The sequence below is a fragment of the Gadus morhua genome, chromosome 5 (assembly GCF_902167405.1).
Source record: "Gadus morhua chromosome 5, gadMor3.0, whole genome shotgun sequence".
NCBI classification, from domain to species: domain Eukaryota; kingdom Metazoa; phylum Chordata; class Actinopteri; order Gadiformes; family Gadidae; genus Gadus; species Gadus morhua.
The window spans coordinates 1702480-1729037 of NC_044052.1; the positions used below are offsets into that span (position 1 = coordinate 1702480).

A 26558-nucleotide genomic window follows, 5' to 3' on the forward strand; every position below is an offset into this window, starting at 1 on the left:
TTGATCAGTATGCCAATGTTGTTATCAATAAAAAAATCATTTGCACAAGGCAATCCGATGCACTTCACCATGTTGATAAGAGAATTAAAATGAGAAGAATTATGGGACAAAATATCAAGGGATATTTAGCATAGAAAAATAATTAGCGATTAATCGTGAGTTAACTATGACATTAATGCGATTAATCACGATTAATTATTTTAATCGCTTGACAGCTCTAATATATATGCATATATATATATGTATGCATGTATGTGTGTATGTGAATGCATATATGTGTATGTATATATTTAATCACGATTAAATATTTTAATCGCTTGACAGCTCTAATATATATGTATATATATATGTGTATATATATGTATGCATGTATGTGTGTATGTGAATTTATATATGTGTATGTATATATATATATATGTGTATGTATGTATATGTGTATATATATGTATGTATTAGGGATGTGTCGGTCGCGACTGATTCGTTATAACGAACGAATCCCGAACGTGAATGACAAGAACTGGTTCCCCAAAACAAGAAGAACTGGTTCTTTGATTCTTTTTTTTTAACATAAACCAAACATATGGTCACGTAAATAAAATATACGAACGAATAGAGCTCCGTCTCCCCGCGACTTATATTGATTGAGTCTACAACGTTCTCAAAGATTCAGCCAATGAGAGGTAGCAATGGTGTTGGAATGGCACCTGGGTAAACCAATGACAAGGCGGTACCGTCGAATATGCGCGCTTTCTCTGTCTGACGTATCTTGGGTCATACCATTCGACGTGGGGCCACTCATATATCCCCCTACATTTTTTCGAAAATAGACTTGACCTCCATCTGTTTATTGGATAAACGCATTTCCCAATCCCAGGAGTCTTTGCTCCATTCTACGTCAATTTAAGAACAAACAAAGAAATTAAACTGCAGTTCGTATTTTTTATTTATGACCATGCAAGTTCTGTAATGCCTGAACAATGAATAATCAAATGTAAAGTAAAATAAAATTATAAATGTAAAACCATGAATGAAATATAGAGAGTAAGCAGGTGGTATAATTATTGGTGGGACGTTCGATATACTATATAGCAGGCATCTCCAAACGGCGGACTGCGGTCTTGACGATCCTATCCGGACCCATGACCAATTAAAATTATTATTATTATTTTTTTTTTTAAGATGTAATCTGACGTAACGAACGAATCAAAACGACCGAATCAAATAAACTAATCATTATAGTGAACTGAACTGAAAGAACTAGTTCCCGGAAAAGAATCATTTTGCCCATCCCTAGTATGTATGTATATATGTATATATTAGAGCTGTCAAGCGATTAAAATATTTAATCGTGATTAATCGCATTAATGTCATAGTTAACTCTAATTAATCGCGATTAATCGCAAATTATTTTTCTATGCTAAATATCCCTTGATTTTTTTGTCCCATAATTCTTCTCATTTTAATTCTCTTATCAACATGGTGAAGTGCATCGGCTTGCCTTGTGCAAATGATTTTTTATTGATAACAACATTGGCATATACACTGATCAAAACAGGACGATACAAAAAAAGAGCCTATAGTGCAATTAAACGACTGCTTTGAACAAATGTCATTTGAACATAGCAGTCAGGCTACTGCTTCTTTGTTTTGAGCCAAAGGGAAAAAAAAAAGAAGTTTTTTTTCTTTTTTTTTTATGAAATAATTGCGTTAATCGCGCGATAAAAAAATTGACGCCGTTCAATTTGGTTTGCGTTAACGCCGTTAATAACGCGTTTAACTGACAGCTCTAATATATATATATATACTGTATGTGTGTGTATGTATACATATGTATGTATATGCATATATATTAGAGCTGTCAAGCGATTAAAATATTTAATCGTGATTAATCGCATTAATGTCATAGTTAACTCTAATTAATCGCGATTAATCGCAAATTATTTTTCTATGCTAAATATCCCTTGATTTTTTTGTCCCATAATTCTTCTCATTTTAATTCTCTTATCAACATGGTGAAGTGCATCGGCTTGCCTTGTGCAAATGATTTTTTATTGATAACAACATTGGCATATACACTGATCAAAACAGGACGATACAAAAAAAGAGCCTATAGTGCAATTAAACGACTGCTTTGAACAAATTTCATTTGAACATAGCAGTCAGGCTACTGCTTCTTTGTTGTGAGCCAAAGAAAAAAAAAAAAAAAAAAGTTTTTTTTTTTTTTTTTTTATAAAATAATTGCGTTAATCGCGCGATAAAAATTTTAACGCCGTTAAATTTGGTTTGCTTTAACGCCGTTAATAACGCGTTTAACTGAGAGCTCTAATATATATATGTATTTATGTATGCGTGTGTCATCATGTGTGTATCATATCATTGGATTAACATTCAGAGGGCAGTATGAGAATATATCTCACGTCAGGGTTCTCTTTATCACATTCTGGACCACAACATTGTTGTGCAAGGCAAGCCTTGATTATGTAATGCATATGAACAGGCAAATAGGGTGCAAATATAAATATGAAAGCTATCCTTAAATATACAAGAATACATTTATATCAAAGCAACGTCAATCTTATTGTGTGTAATTTGAGGGATTCTCCTATATTGATAATGATGATGATGGTACCCTATCTTCCTCAGCGTCTCCCCTCCTGGGCAGTCCGCTGGGCCGCAGCAGACAGAGCAGCAGCCAGTCAGACCTCTCCGGCCCCCCCGCTAACTCCTCCTCCTCGGGCCTCAGCTTCACCGCCTGCATGTCGGACTTCTCCCTGTACGTCTTCCACCCGTACGGCGCCGGCAAGCAGAAACCCAACATGACGGGCCTTCCGTCCGGCCCGGGGAACCTCGGTACGGTGTCTTTACTTTAGTGTTACTTCACCATTCATAATACATGCTCTAATAATATAGCCTTTCTTTCAACTTCTCTTTATTTGCTAAATGTCATTTTGTGATGTTTTTGTATGTAGCTTCTTAAAACTCTATTATCATTATTCTGTTGTTATATCGCTGTAAGTGTTTTGTACCTATGAATCTACATGGACTTCGTCTAGTATTATTATTTTTCTCTTCTCAATTTACTCACATGAATCCATTGAACAGACCTTACAATATACTATAAATGCACATAGGAAAGTGAATTTAAGTAATGCATTTTGATATCAGTGGATCAGTAAAGGACATAAACCAATGCTTTCAATTATATTAAAACAATTTTTTTTATTGACATTTATAATGTGTTTTTAACCCTATGTTGAACAGCAAAAGTATTGATGGTATTGAGCTTCATTGTTGTATTTGTTTGCATTTCCAAATTGTACGAGAGATTAATTGTATTTCCTCTAGGTACAGTTGAGGAGGAGGCCTCTTCAGTGACAGGAAGGAAGGACTCTCTGAGCATCAACCTAGAGTTTGTTAAAGTCAGTCTGTCCAGGATGAGGCGCACCGGGGGACCCACCTTCCTGGAGAGTTTCATCCCCACTAAGGGTGGTAAGATGGACACCACCCTGATCAATATCTCAGGTACCTCGCTCCACTAAACTATACCATTTACATCAGAGGGGAACCGGCCCTCGGGGCCCTCTCACTATAGATATTCTGAATATTCTCATTTTATTTGATTAATTCATGATTTTACAATCAACATCTAAACAAAAATGTTCCTGAGGAAATGTACCCCTGAAAACAGCTGATTCAATCTGTGTCGGATCGTGAAGGGTTAAGTCACCCTATCAGAATGCTGCTGACTGCAGTTGTCAGGAAGAAAAATGATATAAAGCTCTATGATTGATGGGCCTGCTATAATTACACAGAGGGTCGGTTAATAGTAATTCAGTAAGACTCATTTCAAAGGACAGTAAAATTGACAATCATACCTTTCCTCTCTGGGATTTGTAATCGCAAACTTTATGACAAGTTCCGCCCGCTGTGAGGCACACGAATCCAATCAACTTCTCGGTCTGATTTGGTTTCTTTCACGATGGCAGCCACTGCAAATATTTGACTGCAGTCATGTGTTCTGCAACCCAGGCCAGTATCTAAATATATGTATTAATTTGTATACATGTCTATCTATCGATCTCGATCGATATCGATCGATAGATCGATCTCGATAGATCGATAGATCGATCGATCGATAGATAGGCAGCCACTGCAAATATTTGACTGCAGTCATGTGTTCTGCAACCCAGGCCTTTATCTAAATATATGTATTAATTTGTATACATGTCTATCTATCGATCTATCGATCGAGATCGATCGATCTCGATCTCGATCTATCGATCAAGATCGATCTATCGAGATAGATCGAGATCGATCTATCTATCGATCGAGATCGAGATCGATCTATCTATCGATCGAGATCGATAGATAGATAGATCGATCGAGATCGATCGATCTCGATCGATCTATGGATCGAGATAGATAGATAGATCGATCGAGATCGATCTATGGATCGAGATAGATAGATAGATCGATCGAGATCGATCGAGATAGATAGATAGATCGATCGAGATCGATCGAGATAGATAGATAGATCGATCGAGATCGATCGAGATAGATAGATCGATCGAGATCGATCGAGATAGATAGATCGATCGAGATCGATCGATAGATAGATCGATCGAGATCGATCGAGATAGATAGATAGATAGATCGATCGAGATCGATCGATAGATAGATAGATAGATAGATAGATCACTCAGATCACCTAGATCACTCAGATCAAGTACAACCGGGAGGGAGACCTGCTCTTCTCCGTGGCCAAGGACACGATCGATCGATCGAGATAGATCGATCGATCGAGATAGATCGATCGAGATAGATAGATAGATCGAGATAGATAGATAGATCGAGATAGATAGATAGATCGAGATAGATGGATAGATAGATCGATCGAGATGGATAGATAGATCGATCGATCGTGGTAACCTGGTTCTTGGAGGGTCGGGTTCCAGGTATGAATCACACTGGGTCATGGTTCACGGCGTTTATTGCGCCAGACAGACACTGTTCACATGGATTACAATCATTTAAGTCCGATAGGGTCTCCGTGAGCTTCTATCTCCTCGTCGCTGCCGTGCCGTCCTCCTGTCTGTCCTTGGCCTCCTTTTAACATGGCTCCTCTGCCACCGGCCAGGTGTCCCCCAATCACGCTGATTGGGGAGGCGAAAGGGCTGCTCTCGGTCGCCGTCTGGTGGGTGACGGGCGGTACACGACGTCTACCACTGTACCTTGGCCCCGCCCGGGCCGAGGTTTAAGGGGCGGGATGCCACAATATATAATGTGTATAAATTACTTATGTTTAATAAAGTTGTTGCAAAACGCATCCAACTCAATACATACATGGGCCATTTCCATAAAAACACAAACAAGTTGGTACCTATTTCTAAAAAGAGTTTAATCCTCTGTGGTCCCTGTCCCTCTCAGCAGTGTGCGACATCGGTTCAGCCTCCTTTAAGTACGACATGAGGCGTCTGAGTGAGATCTTGGCGTTCCCCCGGGCCTGGTACCGTCGGAGCATCGCTCGCCGCCTCTTCCTCGGAGACCAGACCATCAACCTGCCAGGTAACTCACTTTGATCTTCAGGGTTTGTGATGAACACAATGTAGGGAAAGAGAAATGTGTTGAACCCCAAAGAAAAAGGAGCAGATCCCATCCAAGTCCGCACCTCTGAAGAAATCTATCCTGGGTGGTCGGTGTCTCAGAAGCAGCCCCTTTGTGACACTGGTCACTACAAGCAGCTGCATCCAAAGCTCGTCTGTTGGTCCATGAACCACTCGGTTCCTTCTGTGGGTGTTCTACCCTTATATTCTGTTTCAAACATGCATTTCAACTTTAAATAATTATTATATAATGTCTCAAAATAGAAGCCAATCTTTAGTTGTGCCAAAGGTCTTTGTTCTACCGTTTTCTTTGAAGCCAGTTGCCACCAATGCTACCAAAATGTTACCGTACAGCGTTTGTATATACTGTAGGTTGGACAGTGTATATACTGTAGGTTTGATGGTGTATAATTGTATGTTTATATGCTGTAGGGTTGGCAGTGTATATCTTATATGCTGTAGGCTTGACAGTGTTTATTTGGGTTTATACTGTAGATTTGACAGTGTACCGGTACATATACTGTAGGTTTGACAGTGTATATTTGTATCTGTATATACTGTTGGTTTGACAGTGTATATTTGTACTTGTATATACTGTAGGTTTGACGGTGTATATTTGTTTGTGTATACTGTAGGATTGACAGTGTATATCTGAGTTTATACTGTAGATTTGACAGTGTACATGTATTTACTGTAGGTTTGACAGTGTATATTTGTATGTGTACATACTGTAGGTTTTACAGTGTGTAATTGTATGTGTATACTGTAGGTTTGAAAGTGTATATTTGTATGTGTATTTACTAGGGATGGGCATTTGGTTAAATTGTCTTAGTCGATCTTCGGGAGAATTAACGATCAATTAGCCGATTAATCGTTAATATTTTATATTAAAATTAAGTATTTATATGCTATATTCAAAATGCAATGAAAATACAAAAACGGCGTGTTTTCCCCATTGGGATCTTTATTATTAGATGAACGACTCAGTTAAACCGGATCCGTTCAATGGTTATGCGTTACTGTGCTTTGAGCAACGGAGCCTGCAGCTCGGAGCCGGTGGTCACAAACTAAAAATGAACACAACCCTTTTTTGTTCCCAAAATAATAATAATAGTAATATAAAAATCATGTTTAACATATCCAAAAATATATTATACTTAATTTGGATAGGTTTTCCCAAATGTAACTCAAAATATCCAAAAAGTCAGAGAAAGAAGGCCGAGAACAATTTGATTGATTGATTGATTGATTGATTGATTTCATTTATTTCAGACATATCAAGATACAAATCAAGCATCGCAAATAACACCAAACAAAATAAAAGAATGACACTACAATAAACAAAAGCGATGTGCCAATTATTTCACTAAAGAAAAAAAAATTACATACATTCATACATACGATATGCCTGAAAAGGAGTAGGAAGAAGTGTAACACTTATTTAATCCTACCCCTTTTCCACAGTTCAATAATTAATATTTATTTAATGTATACTTCCTGTATTCCTCATAATCTCTCTTTATACTACATTTGATATATTATTTCATATATATATTAATATTATTATTATTATTATTTTTTTTCTATTTTCCTTTTTACTTCTGTCCCTCATCCCTGTACCTTTTGAAAATCATTGCTTTGAACCTTTTTTTAAACTGGATCATGTTTGGACATTGCTTTAGCTCCTTGCTCATCCCATTCCACAGTTTCACACCCCCAATTGAGATGCAATGACATTTTAAAGTCATGCGTACAGCCAGTGTCTTAAAGTTTAACTGTTCCCTCAAATTGTAACCCCCCTCTCTGTCAAAAAAAAGTTTTTGAATGTTACCTGGTAGCAGTTTATTTCTAGCTTTGAACATGATTTGTGCAACTTGATAATCAACCAGGTCATTGAACTTTATGATACGGGAATGTAAAAACAGGAGGTTGGTGTGATCATAATATCCAGCTTTATTGATTATTCTTATGGCTCGTTTTTGAAGTGTGACTAGTGGTAGCAGTGAGCTTTTGTAAGTGGTCCCCCAGACCTCCACACAGTAATTTAAATAAGGTAAGATCATTGAGCAGTAAAGAATATGCAATGAGTTGTGATCCAATATATGCTTTGCTTTACCCAGGACTGAGATTCTTCGTGACAGTTTAGATTTAACATGTTTTATGTGAGGTTTCCAGCTGAGCTTATGGTCTATTGTCACACCCAGGAATTAATATACATACACTCTTTCAATATCAACACCGTCAATCTTAACATTTACGTCATTATTTAAATTACAGTTTCCAAACAACATGATTTTTGTTTTACTTAGATTCAATGACAATTTATTATTGTCAAACCACTTTTTTAATTTGCTCATTTCAGTTGTAATTAACTCCCGAAGCTGCTGTAAGTCCTCTCCCGTACAGAAAATATTAGTGTCGTCTGCAAATAACACAAATTGTAAATTCTTTGATGTTTTGCCTATATCATTGATGTAGACAATAAAGAGAATTGGCCCCAATACTGACCCCTGGGGGACCCCACAGACAATGTCCAAACAAGATGACATATGTTCACCCATCTTCACAAACTGTTGCCTGTTCTGTAGATAGCTCCTCAGCCAGTTTAATACAACCCCCCTGATACCATCGTTCTAGTTTATTGATTAATCTCTCATGATTTATGGTATCAAATGCTTTTTTGAGATCAATAAAAACACCAGCTGCATAATTATTTTGGTCCAGGGAATTTGAACAATGAATTAGGCTTAGTACTAAAGCTTCTGAAAAAAGAACCAGTAACTCACGGATGTCTGTTCAGAAAGATGAGCATGTTGACATGCTGTGGGGTCAGACGTGACCGCAGCCTGGTGACCGTCAGTCCAGCTGCCGAAAACACCCGCTCTGAGGGGACCGACGTTGCATTGGTGGGATCCCCCCCCACTTGCAGATCCTCCCTGGTGGGACTGTTTGCAGCAACAATATTGGCCGCGTTGTCATGAACGCATGCAATAACTCGGTCTTCAAGTCCCCATTGCTCTACAGCAGGGGTCGGCAACTGGCGGCCTGCGGGCCAAAACTGGCCTGCCCGATTTTTCTGAAGTTATATGAATTATTTAAAAAAATAAATAATATCAAATACCTACATCTGTTAGCTTAAATTTAGAGGGCCGGATACGGTGAACTTTTTTTTCTTTCACAACCATTTTTGGTCAATGTGGCCCGGGAAAGGGAAGTCTGGGGCCCCCTGCTTGAGCTGCTCCCCCCGCGACACGACCCCGGATAAGCGGATGACGATGAGGATGAGAACCATTTTTGAATTTAATTGTATCAAATCCTGCTACTACTCCCGGAAGGTTAGAGACACACTAGTCACGGTCACTCGTAAGCTGCGAGGGGTTACAGACACACTCGTCACGGTCACGTGTAAGCTGCAAGTGGCTGACCGGGAGTTATTGGATACTATGCAATATTAAATTAAATGGAACCCCCCTCTATAGGCCTATATACAACAACCATGGCGACCCGACATTACGTATATTTTTGTGTGATACTGCGCGTAGAGAAAGGCAGGAGCTGTTGACGAAAGTCCACAAAAGATTTAAGACGCCAAGCTGAGGCGACTTCGCCTACAGCTCTTCTAAAGTGTGCGCAGTCGGTCAGCACCCGCCATGGTGTGTGTATATGTGCGTGTGTGTGCGCACAGTCAATCAGCACCTGCCGTGGTGTGTGTGTGTGTGTGTGTGTGTGTGTGTGTGTGTGTGTGTGTGCACAGTCAGTCAGTCAGTCAGCCAGCCAGCCAGCCAGCCAGCACCCGCCGTAGTGTGTATGTGTGTGTTGTGTTGTGTGAAGAGTTTTAAGAGAGGTTGGCTGCTTTTTTAGGTGCGCACTACTGCCCTCTCTCCAGCATAAGGTCTTTCTGCTCTGCCAAGCCGGTTCGGTCGAGGCTTGGCACGCCCGGCGATTTCACCATCTTATCTCAAGTTTCCTGTGTAAAACCGAGGGGGTAAATTCCCCTGTTCGTCACGGCGCTGGCTTTCTTGGTTCACTGGAGAAGGCGGGGCTACTCACGGAGTCTAGACCTCTTTAGAATAATTAGCATATTCTCAAATGAAGAATTTGAGAAGACTCCCGCATGCAAGAATGAGTTCACGCCTGAATGTATGCTACAAACGCGATTAACTATTCACAAGTGCAAAAACGCCAACATATTCTTTATTTTGCTGACCACTTTTGGGTTAGGGACGAATTAAGGTGTTTTATCCCGACAAAAGCCTCGTAAGGCCAGTTCCTCTGCATCTCTCTCGTAGATTGCATCTTTCAACGTCTTTGTTTAATATGACTGCATCACCTTCTCTGACATGATCAGCAACTCGCGGATTTCTCTTTCTCTCCAGTTAGAACAGCTCATTCTGATTTCGCTGCGTTGTCTCTGTGGAGACAGTGTAGCAACACCCCTACCCAACGTGATCAGGCATGACATTTACGTTATTAGGGCATACACTGCTTGGTAGGAATATGACTAAGCCAGCTGACGGGCCTGCGTCGCAGTTCCAGATGCACTTTCAATGTTCTGGCCCGCCACCTACTGGCTGGAAAGAAAATGATGCACGATGCACCGCCACTAACCAGGGTCAGATGCGCGTTTTTCAAGTGGTACATCATTTGAGTCGTGGCCGTGTTGTACTTCAACACAGCTTTGCAGTGTTGGCAGTTAACTACGTTTTTTGATAGTTTGACGCTAAAATCGAAAACGAGATTGAAATTCGATTAATCGCCCAGCCCTATTTGACGGTGTATATTTGTGTGTGCATTTTCTAGAGCTGTCAAGCGATTAAAATATTTAATCGTGATTAATCGCATTAATGTCATAGTTAACTCTAATTATTCGCGTTTAATCCAAATTCTTTTTCTATGCTAAATATCCCTTGATTTTTTTGTCCCATAATTCTTCTCATTTTAATTCTCTTATCAACATGGTGAAGTGCATCGGCTTGCCTTGTGCAAATGATTTTTTATTGATAACAACATTGGCATATACACTGATCGAAACAGGACGATACAAAAAAAGAGCCTATAGTGCAATTAAACGACTGCTTTGAACAAATGTCATTTGAACATAGCAGTCAGGCTACTGCTTCTTTGTTTTGAGCCAAAAAAAAAAAAAAGTTTTTTTTTTTTTTTTTAATAAAATAATTGCGTTAATCGCGCGATAAAAAATTTAACACCGTTAAATTTGGTTTGCGTTAACGCCGTTAATAACGCGTTTAACTGACAGCTCTAGTATTTTCTGTAGGTTTGACTGTGTATATTTCTATATCTATATACTGTAGGTTTGACTGTGTATATTTGTATGTGTATATACTTTAGGTTTGACAGTGTTTATTTGTCCTCTCAGCCTCCGGCCCGGCGACGCCCGACTCCTCTGAGAACGCGTCTCAGCACCTCTCCCCCGAGGCCAGCCGCAAGGCCTACTGGAGGACCTGGGACGGCAGCACCGGGGGCCACGCCTCCCCCAACTTGTTCTCGGACCACTTGGTCAACACGTCCCTGGGGGGCTTCTCCCACCTCAAGTCCCCCATCCCGGTCCGCACCAGGAGCGTGTCGGACTCCTCGGCCCCGAGACAAGGTAGAGCTCTGAACACTGATCAGGACTTTGGTAAGTTAGGAACTGACTGAAATGGATTGGACTGAAGTGTTGCGTTGTCTACGTTATTTTTTTATTTGACGTTATTTAATTTGACCTTTTGACCCGCGTCCTACACTTTTAAATTCATCCTCTCAGTTTTCTGTCTTCCAGACTGTGTGACGAGGACGTCCACCCCGTCCTCCGCCAAGAATGGGAAGGTTTCCGGGCCGCAGGGCACCCCATGGGAGACGCTGGTGGTGTTCGCTATCAACCTCAAGCAGCTCAACGTCCAGATGAACATGAGCAACGTGATGGGGAACAACACGTAAGCTGCTGTTGATCAATAGTTGAGTTGGAAACGCACAAAGCACCAAGATACTGTATTACAGTGGCAGAGTGGAATAAACTCCACGTGCCATCTTCCTTCTGTAGCATCAACCTTAACGTGTTGATTATTTTCAACACGATATATATCACCTTTTTCGTCATATTCCTACTTGGATAAATCAGTAATTTCACAAGAGAACCTTGCCAATTCCAACCAAGTATTTCTGTCTGTGCATTTTTTATGGCGTAATGTTGCAGAATATCACACACAAGCTGGTCAGGATTGCCATAGACAAATGTCAAATAGTGATACAGCAAATACCACAAGCAATATTTCACACTGTGAAGAATTTTCCATTAATGTCAACGTTAAGGCAACAATCCTAAAGCTTGCCATGCATTGACAACGCTTTTTCTATGAACCAAAGAGATGACAGCTGTAGTCACTATTTCCATTAGACTGAGATGGCTGATGTGATGTCACGTGGGTCACGTGGGTCGGGGCGTTCAGCCATCATCACTATGTGCCTTAGTTTCATATATTTTTGTCCATATATACTTATTTGATGAACCTGATGACGTGGATACTGCATTACGTTCTAATGAGAGCTCATTGGCTCCTCCAGGTGGACCACCAGCGGTCTGAAGAGCCAGGGCCGCCTGTCCGTGGGCAGCAATCGGGACCGGGAGATCAGCATGTCGGTCGGCCTGGGGCGGTCCAAGCTGGACTCCAAAGGGGGCGTGGTGGGGGGCAATATCGACGTGAACACTCTGGAGATGGTCTGTGAGTACCTGAGGATAATGACAAGTAGCGGCAGAGTCGATTGGTTTGAGTTTGTTCTATTCAATTTTGCTTCGGGTGCGTTAAATATATAGCCTGGTTCTACCAGACTCTCGTACTTCACTTCATTTCATTTCATTTGTACAGAGAGTCTGGACCTAATCAATTGACAAACGTTAACTCACTTGAAGGCGGGTGTCTGTTGAAGTTTAAAATGATTGGATCTGCCCAGTGGTTGTGACGTATGTCATGCGCCGGGAATCACGCGCAGGTTGTACACAAACCAAACACCTTGCGCGTCTGCACGAAAATGTCCGTCAACGACAGCTGCAGGTTTTGTTCGTCTAATTAAATTTATCAGGGAAAAATTGCACATTGTAAATCAACTACCGACCTACAACAACAACTCAAACTGGCGTACGACTTTATCGTCATTGTTCTCAGACACGCCCTCTGTTCGCTGATTGGTGGCCGCTGTGGCGGCACCAGAAAACCAAATTACATACAGTAGGTCCAGACCTAGTACTGAAGGGAAATTCAAATTGAGCGGAAGTACTTAGGCGGGCGGAGCCAGGCTATTAAATATATATATCAGTGGAGGCTTCTCCATTGAGGAGAGGGAGGAAGATCCTCCCTAACATTGTTGAGAATAAAAAATTTAGATTGCCCAGACTATTGTAATGAATTAATGGCCTTAAATATGACTACTTTATTGCCTTTGAATATATAATGTTTGTTTCCCTGGGTAAAGGGACATTAGCACCCCCTATAGCCTATTTACAATGACTTCAGGGAGGAACGTCCTCCTTCCGTCTCCATTGACTCCCATTAATTTCCCCGAAAGTACTGGCGGCCGGCGGGTAACATGGGTTTCAATGGGAGAGAGGAGGAAAGTCCTCCTCTGAGTGGGTTGGACCTTAAGGGGTCTGATTCGCGCAAAAATCTATCCGTCTGCGCTATGAACCAATAAGTAGGATCCCTGGATGTTGAGCAGTGTTGCGAGATTGGTCAGATTTCCCACCCAATTGGGCTACTTTTAAGCATGTTAGGCTGGAAAAATTATCATTGGGCGGGAAATCTGCCCAAACGTCTTATTACAAAAAGCATTCCATTCATTCAGTTACAGTGCTAAGTTAGCGACCAAAGAAAGAGGTAGACCACTTCCCAAAATCAAGGTCACCAAAAGTAATGGCAACGTCAGTGTTGTGAGTGCTACATGGTACTCATGGCTTACTGGTAGCATTACAAGCAATCGACTTTATTGCTGGCCTTGTTTGCTTATGAATAATAGCAAATCTCCAACGTGGGCTGTTCATGGTTTCACTGATGTGAAAAATCTTGATAGGGCAACCAAACGCCACGACAAGTGTCAAGATCACGTTGGTGCTGCTATCCGACTTTCCTTGCTAGGCACCATGCCTATAGATCAGGTTGTAGATGAGGGTGTGCGGCTGCAAATCCAACAGCACAATGCTAAAGTGCGTGGTGTGACATGCTGGCTCCATGCATGCAACATGAACCGGGGAGACCACGCTATTTCCACAATAATAAGTAATTTATTATATAATAAACATATTAATAAGAAGTGTGGTGCATGTAAGTTGGAAACGCACAAAGCACCAAGATACTGTATTTAATTTGTATGTAAGTAACCAAAAAGGTAATGTGAATATCAGTCCATGTGCATACAAAGGAAGACGAGGGAAAGCAAATGCTGGGAGGAGGGAGAAGCCTCGTCTGCTGTCTGCGCAGGCTCTTTATACTGCCACCGGCCCATCCCACACCTGCCGACAATCTCCTAATCAGGAGGGAGAGAAACACAGTCATACACAGCAGGGGCGGGGTCAAAGACCCAACTGAGTCGTCACATCCCCCCCCTTAAAACAGAAGCCCACCTAAATGGGATTCTGTTCCAAAGAAACAAACACAAAAATAAATCGATCAAAATAAAATCAATAACCAATCAATCCAAAACAAGTAGAACCAACCAAAAACAACAAAACCCAACTACCACCAGTTATCTCCGCCCAAGACTCCTGTCCCACAGCAAAACTGGGCCCGGAAAAGCACTTTAAGAGGGACAGGGGAGGAGAGAAATAACTACATGCATGTATGTATGAAATCAACCAACTATTCTATCAACTCCGGGGCGTGGGTCAACGCGTCTGCCATATCGTTGTCCATGCCCCGAATGTGGCGAATCTGAATATTGTAGGGCTGCAAAAACAACGCCCAACGCATCAGGCGCTGTTTCGGATTCTGTAACGAGTGGAGAAAGGTTAACGGATTGTGATCCGAAAACATCACCACCGGAAGAACACCCCTCACCAACATACACATCGAAATGCTGAAGCGACCATACCATGGCCAGGGCTTCTTTCTCGATTGTGGAATAATTTAACTGGTGACGATGAAACTTTCCGGAAAAATAACAGACAGAACGGCCTATGTCCTGCTCATCCGTTTGTAACAGCACTGCCCCTGCACCAACCTGGCTGGCATCCACCTGAATCTTAAACGGATGGTCAAGCGGGGGAGCCGCCAGGACAGCACAGGTGCCGTGCCGAGCCCCAATGATGTCCTCATGCAACTGGCTCTCTGGTCGCTGCTCACTATGTTCCAAGACCGAAGATCCATCTTCTGTCGGTCCTTCAGTCTCCACTATCTGGTGAACTGCTAAATTGTTCTCTTGTTCTTGTATGGATGGTTTTTCGCCATGATCAATTGTTTGTAACTCATCACCGCACACATCTCTCATGGAATCGCCTCGGGATAATAACAAACTAGTGTTATCCAATTCAGACTGACTGATATCTTTGTCTGTCGAAAACTGGAAGTCACTTTCTATCCATTCCTGATCAACTTTATCATATGCAGTGAAAAGTGTTTGTTCTTCATCCTCTTTTTCCCTGTATTCCCTTGGCACAACAATTTGCAACAACGACTCAATAAGTTCATCTTTCAATGATGCAAATTTTCGCATAAGCAATCCATCATGAATCAAATATCCCCGGTCTGCGCTCTGCAATTCTTCGCCTGACAGAACCCCATCCCTTAATTCTGTTAACCCATCCTCTTCTTTCTGAGCCAGAATACAATCATCACGTTCTAACGTTGATGGCAAACTTGGTATTTGTGGGCATGCACGTTTATTTGCACTCAAACTATCCATGACTCGCAACCGACTGTTTGCACGAGTGACCGCACACGCAGTAAACACTCCAGGAAATACTGTTGCGCACTCGTCTTGCTTCACAGACTTGGACGGCTCGATGGTCACTATTGGTAGTGCTGGCCCACTTGGCCAGACACGATCTCCTGCCAAATTGTTGCCCAAAATGATATGCACTCCCAGTCAGAGTTCCCGTTGTCCGGTAATTATCGTCTTTGACCAGAAAAAAATGAGGAGGACCGAAAATTCTAAATGTCTCCGGTCAGAATGACCGATTGGAAATAAGGCCCCGTCCACACGGAGCCGAAACGGGCGAAAACAATCCGGTTTCGTTTTATGCGGAATATTGAAGGCGCTGGTTCTCCACAGAAAAAAGTGGAGCGCATCAACCCTGCGCCGCTGCGCGCATACAGCATGCGCTCTGTATACAAACATTCAGTCACGAGGAGATTCAACCTTTAAAATTGAGCAGGAATACTTTTGAATGTGTTGATTTGAATTGTGTTTAAATATTCTACAGTGGTCATTTGTTTAGCCAATTCATGTAAAACAGTGAGGGTTTTGATTGTAGCGTAGCCTGTGTGATAAAATAAATAAGTTGTTACATTTCGTGCACTCGCTCAAATTGATCGCTATAGACTACCGTAGGTTTATGAACTAAACGGCGGCAAGCTTTGCGGAGTACCGGTATTTAACAACCATGGCGAATCAAAATATGGTCACACACTTCTTCTTCTTTATATAGCCTGCCTATCAATTTTTTTAAGTTCAATAAACACGGACAATATCCGACCGATTTTTTTCCAATTTGACCGGTAAAATGAAACCTTCCCGGTCACATGACCGGCACCAATTTCTTCTAGCGGAAACACTGCTCCCAGTACAGGCAACGCAGGGCACACGCCGACAACAACATTCCCCTTCACCAGATCAGAACTTAGTTCGATATTGTGGAGGGGAACAGACATAGACTGCATTCCGATGCCTCGAATTAGCACAACATTCCCCGTGCTCGACTGCCCTGAGAATGGCAAAACGGACTCAACAACAAAAGTTTCAGTAGCACCAGTATCCCGCAGAATCTTTACCGGCCTCTTCTCTGAACCACCTACAAGTGAAACAAATCCGTCCGTAATAAACGGCCCGTAGCCTTCACCTACGTGCCCGATAGCGGATTCAGAAAAGCACTGACCTTCCCCAGGACGATCCAGCACCCCACAGCCTGAACCCCCTTTCGAGGCAGTACCCTCCGTAGGGTCTTTGTTCACCTGCTCAATGTTGGGTGTGGGGTTTGACTGCCGAACATTCGCCACGCATCCATCCCCATTAGCGGAGGATGGCCTGCTGAAGTTTGACTTGGTTGGAAGTCTATTCCGTAGTGACGGACAGTACCTCTTCCAATGACCACTTTCACCACAATAATGGCACCTTTCATTGCCAGCCTTATTCCTATATGAGGAATCCTGTCTCACCAAAACCTGACCACTATCGTTCCCATGGTACCGAGTGGTCCGACGCCCATCCCGAGTGTGATTGACAGGTCTATGAGTTAAAGCATACTCGTCCGAGAGGACGGCAGCCTCCGCGGCCGTCTTAACCTAGTGCTCATTTATAAAGGCAGCCAGATGCTCTGGTACAATGTTTTTGAACTGCTCCAATACCACCAAATCACCCAGTTGTTCCAAGGTTGCTACATTGACTGCGGAACACCAGCGGTTAAAATAACCAACAAGGTCTCTGGCCACCTCAGAGTATGTTTGCCGGTCACCTTTTCTCCAATTTCTAAAATGCTGTCTGTAAAACTCTGGCACTTGTTCGTAAGCCCGCAATACTGCTGCCTTCACCGACTTGTAGCACCTACGCTCAACCACTGACAACGCCACATATGCGTCTTGGGCGCGCCCCTCGAGAACTGCTTGTAGAAGCAAAGTGCGCTCTGCATCATCCCACTCCCGCTGATCGGCAATCCCCTCAAAGAGGGAGAAGAAAATGTCCGGGTCTCGGTCGTTAAATTTTGGTAAAAACCTAATCATATTAGAGAGGTTTCCCTCTACGCCCGACCTCGACTCCCCAGCTTCAGTACCCCGCATTTTCCCCTCTGCAATCAATTTAAACTTCTCTCTCTGAAGTTCAGACTCGATTCTCAGTCTCTCGATGTCATTGTCTCGTTTCAGCTTCTCGATTTCCAAAGCAACCTCACGGTCAAGACGCCTCCGCTCTAAATCAGCTTCACGGTCACGGTCTAGATGCTTCTGCTCCGCCTCGAAACGCCTGAGCGCCATTTTCTGTTAGAAACTCAAATCCTTGTCCCCAGAACGCGAATCTTCACCCGAGTCGTTTGGTGTAGATGGCTCATTCTGAGTTCTTATAATAGACTTCTCTACCAAACCCGATCTTATCCGTTCCTGTAGTTCCTCTTTTCCTAAATCTTTCCGCAGACCCTCCAATCCATAATGCTCAGCCACCTCCCACAATTGTCGCTTGGTACACTTATAAACTTTAGCCTCCGATGGGGCCTCAACAAAAGCTTCCATGTCCCTTTTAAGCAATACTTGTACACAGGGCTCTACACTAACTTTTTTTTTTCAGGAGCACTCGTGCCCCTAAATTAAAAAGTAGGAGCACAGGGAAAAAAAAGGGGGGCACAATAGGTTTTTGTTTAGAACATTTATTAGCGTGCAGAAATTGCACACACCAACAGCAACAACTTACTGAAGCAAAATTAAGACAAATAAATAGACAAGATTACATTTAGGCTACACAAAACAGCACCAATTTCGGCTTCCACCGTACCAGGGTTATTGGGCTGGGTGCGATTTATATAGAAATCGGGACAGCGAGAATGCCTAGTGGACTCGATGTGTTTCACCACAGCATCGCGTTTCAGATTAGGGTTCCCCGTCATAACCAGAGAGGAGCTTGCCATTGCTGACGGGGCTTCCTTACAAAATGTACAGAACATTTTCATGTTCTTAGCCTCAAAAACTAGCCACCCGAAATCCTTCAACCAGTTGGGGGTTGAATTTGTAGACTTTATCGACTACAGTAACAGCATTAACTTTCTCCACGCAGTCTATTCATAATATTGTAATGACCACGGAAGAGGCAGTGAATGAAGTATTGATTACACAGCGATTTAGATACCAAATAAACCGTGGAACACACAAGACGTAACCATAGCAACGTAGGTAAAACAGACCCCGCTAAACCCTCCCGTAGCGCCTACCGCGCTACGGCCATCCAGAGGCGCACAGAGCTTTTGGCCGTGAAATTATGTATACAATACAATTATATCGTACTATTCTATATAGAGCTCGGGGAGTCGCAAACGGCAGCAATCACTCTCTCCTCCATTCTGCGGTTCACCCCGGACTGCACTGCAGGGAATGGTTGGCCGGTTGAAAACTGATTGGCTGTTACGTTACGCACGTCACTAGGGATGGGAATTGATAAGAATTTCACGATTCCAATTCCGATTCCGATTCTGCTTATCGATCCGATTCCTTATCGATTCTCTTATCGATTCTCATTGGGTGAGAAAATAAGTACAAATGTGTTTGTTTGTATTAAATCTCTTTAATATCTGATCAGAAGTCTAGAATTAGGAAATTTAACATTTTCAAATCAATTGGTCTAGACAAAAAAATATATGTTTGGCTTTTTAAGCCCAAATGCCATCATTATGTGCCATATAACTAAAAACACTGACTGAAAACAGTCAAGTAAGAACTTGTGCCTTTTGGAATGCGAACAGTGCTCATTTGCATTCAACTTGTAACAAAATTCAACTGACATAAACAAAATGAAGTATTGATTAGACAGAGATTTATTAGATGGGCCTACCTAATAAACCGTTGGAACACACACAACCGGAAACCATAGCAACGCCGGTAAACAAACCCCGAGAATCCCATTCCCTATGAGAGCTCCCCACGCTACGGCCATCCGGAGGCGCACAGAGCTGCTGGCCGGGATATTATAAATACAATTATATTATATTATATATAGAGCTCCGTGAGTCGCAAACTGCAACTATCACTTTCTCCTCCGTGCTGCAGTTCACCACGGACTGGACTGCCCGGACTGCACTGAGTTTGACGGTTGAACGCTGATTGGCTGTTACGTTACATATGTCACTCAGTGGTCACGCTATTGAACGCTGATTGGCTGTCATCACCACAAAAGCTTGTTGTTGGTTTTCTCTCGCGAAAAATTTGCCCGATACGCGTCTCTACGTTCACTTTGTATGGGATCTTGTCGCCCCATCGCGTTTGGTGTGAACGCACAATGCGCTTCTTCCTCGGCGGCACCATGTTTGCTGCGTTCTGAACCAAAACAAAGCAGCGTGTGTGTGACGTCTTGACGCATTTGCCGCGACCGGAACCGATAAGCGGAATCGTTAGGCAGGCTTGCTAATGATGCCAAGGAATCGGTTGACTCGGCACCGGTTCTGAACAAGAACTGGTTCTCGATTCCCATCCCTACACGTCACTCAGGGGCCACGCTGTTGAACGCTGATTGGCTGTCATCACGCGAATGTCGCGGCAAAGTTTAAATATTTCAACTCGAGCAAAAGTGGCGTGCTGCAAATCCACCTGAAATCCACGTGAACGCGCTCGCCCGTGCCGGGCAAAAGTGTCGCGCTGCAAATGGAATCGCTGCTTTGTATGGAATCGTTTCGCCCCTTCGCGTTTGGTATAGTATAGTGCGCTGTGGAGAAGTCATTCGCACGAGTGCTCCTGTTTTGTTTTTCTCGTTCGCACGCCAAAATATTCACTCGCAAATGCGAGTGAAATGGGCGCACTGTAGAGCCCTGCTTGTACACTTACAAAATAAATGAGAGAAACACAGGCATACACAGCAGGGGCGGGGTCAAAGACGCAACTGGGTCGTCACAGTGGCAATAGGGAGGTGGTGAAACCTTAGTTAGATGCAACAGCTTGCCTGGGCATGCAAGAGTTGTCATTTAGGGGGCATGACGAAGGGGAAAATTCTAACAACAAGGGAAATTAGAGGGAGCTTGTGGAGGTGATCAGTATGACCGAGTTCTGGCAGAACATATGGAAAGCTCGACTGTTTTCACTGGCACGTCAAAAACAATCCAAAATGATTTAATTGCAGCCATTCACAGTTCGATTAAAACAGAGATAAAAAAGGAACTTAACAGGAAACCATTATTTTCTTGCCAAATCGACGAGACCACAGACATAAGCTGTCACACACATGACTATGGTACCATTCAGGAACGCTTCTTTGGCTTTTTTGATGTGTCCGATGGTCGAGATGCTAAGTCATTGTTCGAATTCGTGCAGGCTGAGTTGTCAGGTTTCAATTTCAAGGATAAACACCATCATACAAAACGTATGATGGTGCCGCGGTCATGGCCTCGCACTTGAATGGCCTGCAGGCTAAGTTGAGAGAAGTGGCTCCCTGTGCAACATTTGTCCACTGCTATGCACATTGCTTAAACCTAGTTTTAAGTCAGGGTGTTAAGGCCATTCCCCAAGCAAAGTACTTCTTTGCTCACTTGGGTGGCTTCACTTCTTTCTTCTCAAAGTCAAGCAAGAGGGTAGCTTTACTCGACGAATTCAGGTGCACTCGGCTGCCCTGGAACGCTCCGACTTGCTGGAACTTCTCCCGAGTAGTGAATACGGTTGCTTCTAATTATGACGAACTACACGACATCTTCGAGAATATTATTGTGCGTCCAACGATGGACGACGAGACCATTCGTTTGGCTGATGGTTTCAGGTGTAAGATGGAAGAGTTTGAATTTGTGTTTTTTCTCTTCACATTTGAGCAGTTGTTTGCACACACTGACGTGGTCTTTGACATCTTACAGCACAAGTCAATGGATATCGCTTTCTGCAAACGGTGCATTGAAAACCTCCTACAAATAATTGACAAACTGAAAGTAGAGAGTGTCTTCGACAAGATTTACACCAGGGCTGCCACTCAAACAGAAGACCCTGATGTATCTCACAGGGCAAAAAGAAGGCTGCTAAATCCCCGTCAGGCATACAGAGCGCTTTATGATGCCATCCACGACAGCATGCTCACCCAAATCACCCAGTGCTTCCAACACCTCGATCGTTTGGGCTTCTCCAAGCTTTTGGATGAGGCTAAATTTGAATCTTACCAAGTCTAATTTCCGACGCAGGCACTGGCGAATTTGATGGAGACATATGGCCACTTCTTTGATGCAGACAAATTAAAAATTGAACTTTTTTTTAGAAACACAGATAAATTCCATACGAAAACTTTTTGATGCGCTCGCCTTCATGAAATCCAGCGGCCTTGATGGAGCGATGCCACAGCTGTACAAACGTATGTCTCTGATTGCTACAATTGGTGCCACCTCTGCAGAAGCTGAGGGAAGTTTTTCCCTGCCTGATACGAATTAAAACGTACGCACGGAATGCGATGGGGCTGGAGAGGTTAACAAATCTGGCCAAAAGAAAATGCTGAAATCACTTAAAAAAGATCCATTTGGTATGACAAGGTCACTGATGTCTTCGCAACGCAAACAGCAAGGAGGATGGACCTGATCTATAAATGAAGTCCCTCAATCTGAATAGTTAGGCTTACAGCCCATGTAAATAGTTTTGAAGTAACTTTCTTGTTGTTCTTTTACTAGTTTGTTACTCTGACCGCTCTGTTTGATATTGTGGAAAGGGTGTTAGTGAATGATTCAGAGCATGATGCATTTTAAATATATATATATATTTATGTATGTGTTTATATATATATATGTATATACACATACATATATACACATACATATATACACATACATATATATATATATTAGTTTTGGGCCGTTAACGGCTGCGTTAACGCGAAACTTTCATCGCGCGATAAAAAAAATATCGCCTATTTTCAAACACTTCCTTGTTCGGACCCATCACGTGACTGAACTAACCAATCAGAAGCTAGAATTTAGACTGAGGTAAACGTGAGGGAATCAGTGAGGCAGATTCAACAGAATATCCTGACTGTTAAATATGTAAACATGTAAATATGTAATAATTGTGTAACATAAATATGTAAATGATTAACTGACTAAAAATTGTAAGTACATTTCTAGCAAATTAACTCCAATATAAATTATATTAATTTATTCTACAACTTTCAAATATTTAACTTCTAAACCTTACATTATTATGGATTATTACACGGCTCTTCTCAATGCTGTAGACTGCTCCATTCAGCTGTCAATTATTTTTGTTTATGCTCCGTTCACTTGCATGGGCACTTCACAACTTCCGGCGGTGAATTATATTTGATAAATCACCATTGCCCAGTATAATTGACCGCTGTCAAGGTAAACGAACAGATTTTTTGCCGGTTGCCATTTTAATATAGATTAACCTAGATTAATTTTGGAATTAATCTAGACAAAAAAAAAATATCTATGCCCCCCACTAATATATATATATATATTATATTCCTGGCTACATTCGTAGCCAGGAACGTGGCATACCGATCACGTCTGTTGTGATAGCGCTCCTCTGGGATCCGTGCACTTGGTGAATTTGCTGAGGTTGTTTTAGGAGTTTGGAAATGACTAACTCCCAGGATACGTTTGATTTCTTTGTACTAGGTAACCTCTTAGATCCACGATGCCTATACTAGAACAGTTAGTTCGTTCACTGAAGCTCTAACCTACACTCCTCCGTAGCAGGTCCTTGGAATGATTGGAAAGGAATGGTTTGAATATAGTTTTATTTGCAGGATTAATATCTGGGACATTGCAGCAAGCGGTGAAGGCCATCAAAAAAGCATGTTAATACATATAATATAGTGACTAATAAAATGCCGTCAGTGACACTTCTAAATAAGTGACATAAAATACATCTGGGAAACATCTTGGTGGGTTTGTCTACGATAATTTTGATTCCGGATTTTTCACCTCTCTACACTACGTCGACACTCTCCTCAGCGGTGTGTAGAGAAAGGCCGTCGCTCCCTTGTTCTGGCCCCGCACACTGTGAAGAAAGGAGAGATCGAGACTAATCTATCCTCACGTCCGTGTTATCGGGGAGTGAGTGGCGCTGGAATGTTGCTCCGGTGACGTCAGAGGGAGAGAGAGAGAAACTCTATCTCTCCTATAATACCTATAATATAGTGCCTAATAAATTGGGTTTGTCTATAAAGCTGATTTAGTCTATAATAATTTCGATACCTGATTCTTACCTCTCTACACTACATCCAATACTTCCCCGGTGTCGACGGTAGGGAGAGAGAGAGAAGCTCTATCTCTCCTCGGGCACGGAGGGTCGGTCTCATCAAATGGTCCCACAGCCAGGAAGGTCTCATCAAATGGTCCCACAGCCGGGAAGGTCTCATCAAATGGTCCCACAGCCAGTAGTCTTCTTTGCCCCGTTGGGCTATGGGAGAGATCTCTCCCATATCTGTAGAGTGTTGAAGAGAGGATGTCCTAATTTTTCTAAGTCCGAAAGTACTGAGATCGGATTTTCTAATTTTTCTAAATCCGAAAGTACGGCGATCGGATGTTCTAAGTTTTCTGAGTTTTCTAAGTTTTCTAAGTCCGAAAGTCCGGAGATCGCAAAGGGCCCAGGGCCGCCCCGCATGGGGCCCCACCGGGACAATGTCTTTATCTCTCTGCCTCATACAGCGCCTTTTATCTAGAACTTTCACTGTCACCTCCCCTTTCTCTGATGCAGGTACCAGGTCACTTTGACCTGATATTTTTCCACCCTGCCATGGCAACGATTCTCTCAGGCACGTAGGCCTACTCTCAGGCATGTACTCTCCGGCACGTACGCCTTCAGATTGTTGTTACTTGTTCCACAAATTATACTAATAAGTAAAATACACCATATAATGATAAACAATACAACAATACAACACATCATAAGTGTAAGATAAACAGTACAACAATACAACATGTCATAAGCGTATGACAACATCATTACACCCACAAGTGCTGTAATCTTTCTAAGTGCTTTCTTCCATAACCGATTATGTCTAAACAACATGATAAATCTTATAGTGAATAATAGTTATAAAAGAAAAAGATAGATATATGATGATACTAAAACAAGAAACACTTTATGATGAATGATAGATATTAAAGAAAGAGATATATTTATGATGATATTAAAACAAAGAAACACTTTATAATGAATGATAGATATTAAAGAAAGAGATATATTTATGATGATATTAAAACAAAGAAACACGTTATAATGAATGATAGCTATTAAAGAAAGAGATAGATTCATGATGATACTAAAACTAACAGACAAAGAAACTGATTGTTATATGATGATACTAAAACATGATATATGATTTTATGATGTTTAACTGATACATGAATAAACCTGATACATTAGTAACACTATCATAAGTAAATTCATTCCTCTTTAACATCCTTCAGTCCCCGCTGGTAAAAACCCCACCTTTCCCTAGGCCTTGGTAATTTTCCAACAGCCCCTGCCTCCCCCGCCCTTATCCTCCCACAGACCTCTCCACCTCCTCCCTGTCTCCTGGACTCTAAGAAATCTACCTTACTTGACAATATATATATATATATATCAGTGGCGGCTGGTCGTTTTTAAAGGGAGGGAGGAAGGACTGCGCGCTTGGTTGCCATTGGCCTGCTTGCACTGTTGGTGTATGGTGGCATAAGAATGTGAGACTCAAGTTGTTTCAGGGTGTTTTGGTGAACTACAAAATAGAAGGGAGGGAGTTATGTGAACAAAATGTATACAAAGCCACCAGTGGCATCAATGTAATTTGATAAGGAAAGGATGCAAAGCATATTAGTCAAATCAGAAATTTTTGCCCTCACTGACTGAAGTTATTTAGCTATGTTTATTTTCAAGTACAAATGCTTGTAATGCTACCAGTAAGTCATGCGTACCTAGCAAACCATGTAGCACTCACAACACTGACGTTGCCATTACTTCTGGTGACCTTGATTTTGGGAAGTGGTCTACCTCTTTCTTTGGTCGCTAACTTAGCACTGTAACTGAATGAATGGAATGCTTTTTGTAATAAGACGTTAACAATGTCCTCCGTTTCCAATGTTTCCATTGTGCATTTAGGATCTCGCTATCGCAGATTTCACTTGCTCTGCGTCTCTCAGACTGAGCACCGCGGCAACGCAGACCGGGTTTGTTATCGACAGCGTTGCCAGATTGGGCAGATTTCCCGCCCAATGATAATTCTTCCAGCCCAACATGGTTAAAAGTAGCCCAATTGGGTGGGAAATCGGACCAATCTGGCAACACTGCTCAACATCCAGGGATCCTGCTTATTGGTTCATAGCGCAGACGGATAGATTTTTGCGCGAATCAGACCCCTTAAGGTCCCACCCACTCAGAGGAGGATTTTCCTCCTCTCTCCCATTGAAACCCATGTTATCCACCGGCCGCCAGTACTTTCGGGAAAATGAATGGGAGTCAACGGAGGCGGAGGGAGGACGTTCCTCCCTGAAGTAATTGTCAAAAGGCGATAGGGGGTGCTAATGTCCCTTTACCCAGGGAAACGAACATTATATATTCAAAGGCAATAAAGTAGTCATATTTAAGGGCATTAATTCATTACAATAGTCTGGGCAATCTACATTTTTTATTCTCAACAATGTTAGAGCCTCCACTGATATATATATATATATATATATATATATATAAATATATATATATATCAAATAAAGTCTTTGCCATAAAAGATTAAATAATATATCTGTAAAATCAAAAAATATCAGCAGGGGCACATTCATATTGGAATGACTAGAATGGTTATCTATGAAACAATTTAACCACTTAATCGTCATATCCCGCCGGCGGGCAAGTTTTAGTTACACCACCAATTTTCGACGTCATTAGGTTGAGTGATATAGTCCTGTCATTCACCGTTTGAAAGCTTAGAATCTCAGGAATGTCAACCAATGTCAACCATTCGGTGGAATAAATATGTTTTTGCAAATATAGATCAAATATATCCTAGTGTCTTAGGTCAAAATAGCCCCCCCTCACCCTGCACAGAAATCGAATTTCATTATTATTTTAGTCTAATTACATTATGTATATTCACAAG

At 42.0% G+C, this 26558-nt stretch overlaps 1 protein-coding gene across 17 annotated transcripts in view; it reads left to right on the forward strand.

Moving 5' to 3' along the window:
• kiaa1109 (KIAA1109 ortholog) overlaps positions 1-26558 on the forward strand; it is a 148200-nt gene that overhangs the window by 98560 nt on the left and 23082 nt on the right. For 9 of the 17 annotated variants that reach the window (XM_030357500.1, XM_030357507.1, XM_030357499.1 and 6 more), the window contains 6 exons: positions 2644-2850; positions 3346-3522; positions 5428-5565; positions 10981-11241; positions 11383-11536; positions 12165-12322. In XM_030357500.1, the coding sequence (XP_030213360.1) occupies positions 2644-2850; positions 3346-3522; positions 5428-5565; positions 10981-11241; positions 11383-11536; positions 12165-12322 (1095 nt within the window). Of the gene's footprint in view, positions 1-2643; positions 2851-3345; positions 3523-5427; positions 5566-10980; positions 11242-11367; positions 11537-12164; positions 12323-26558 lie in introns of all 17 variants that reach the window. The other 8 variants (XM_030357505.1, XM_030357514.1, XM_030357515.1 and 5 more) reach the window with 4 other exon arrangements.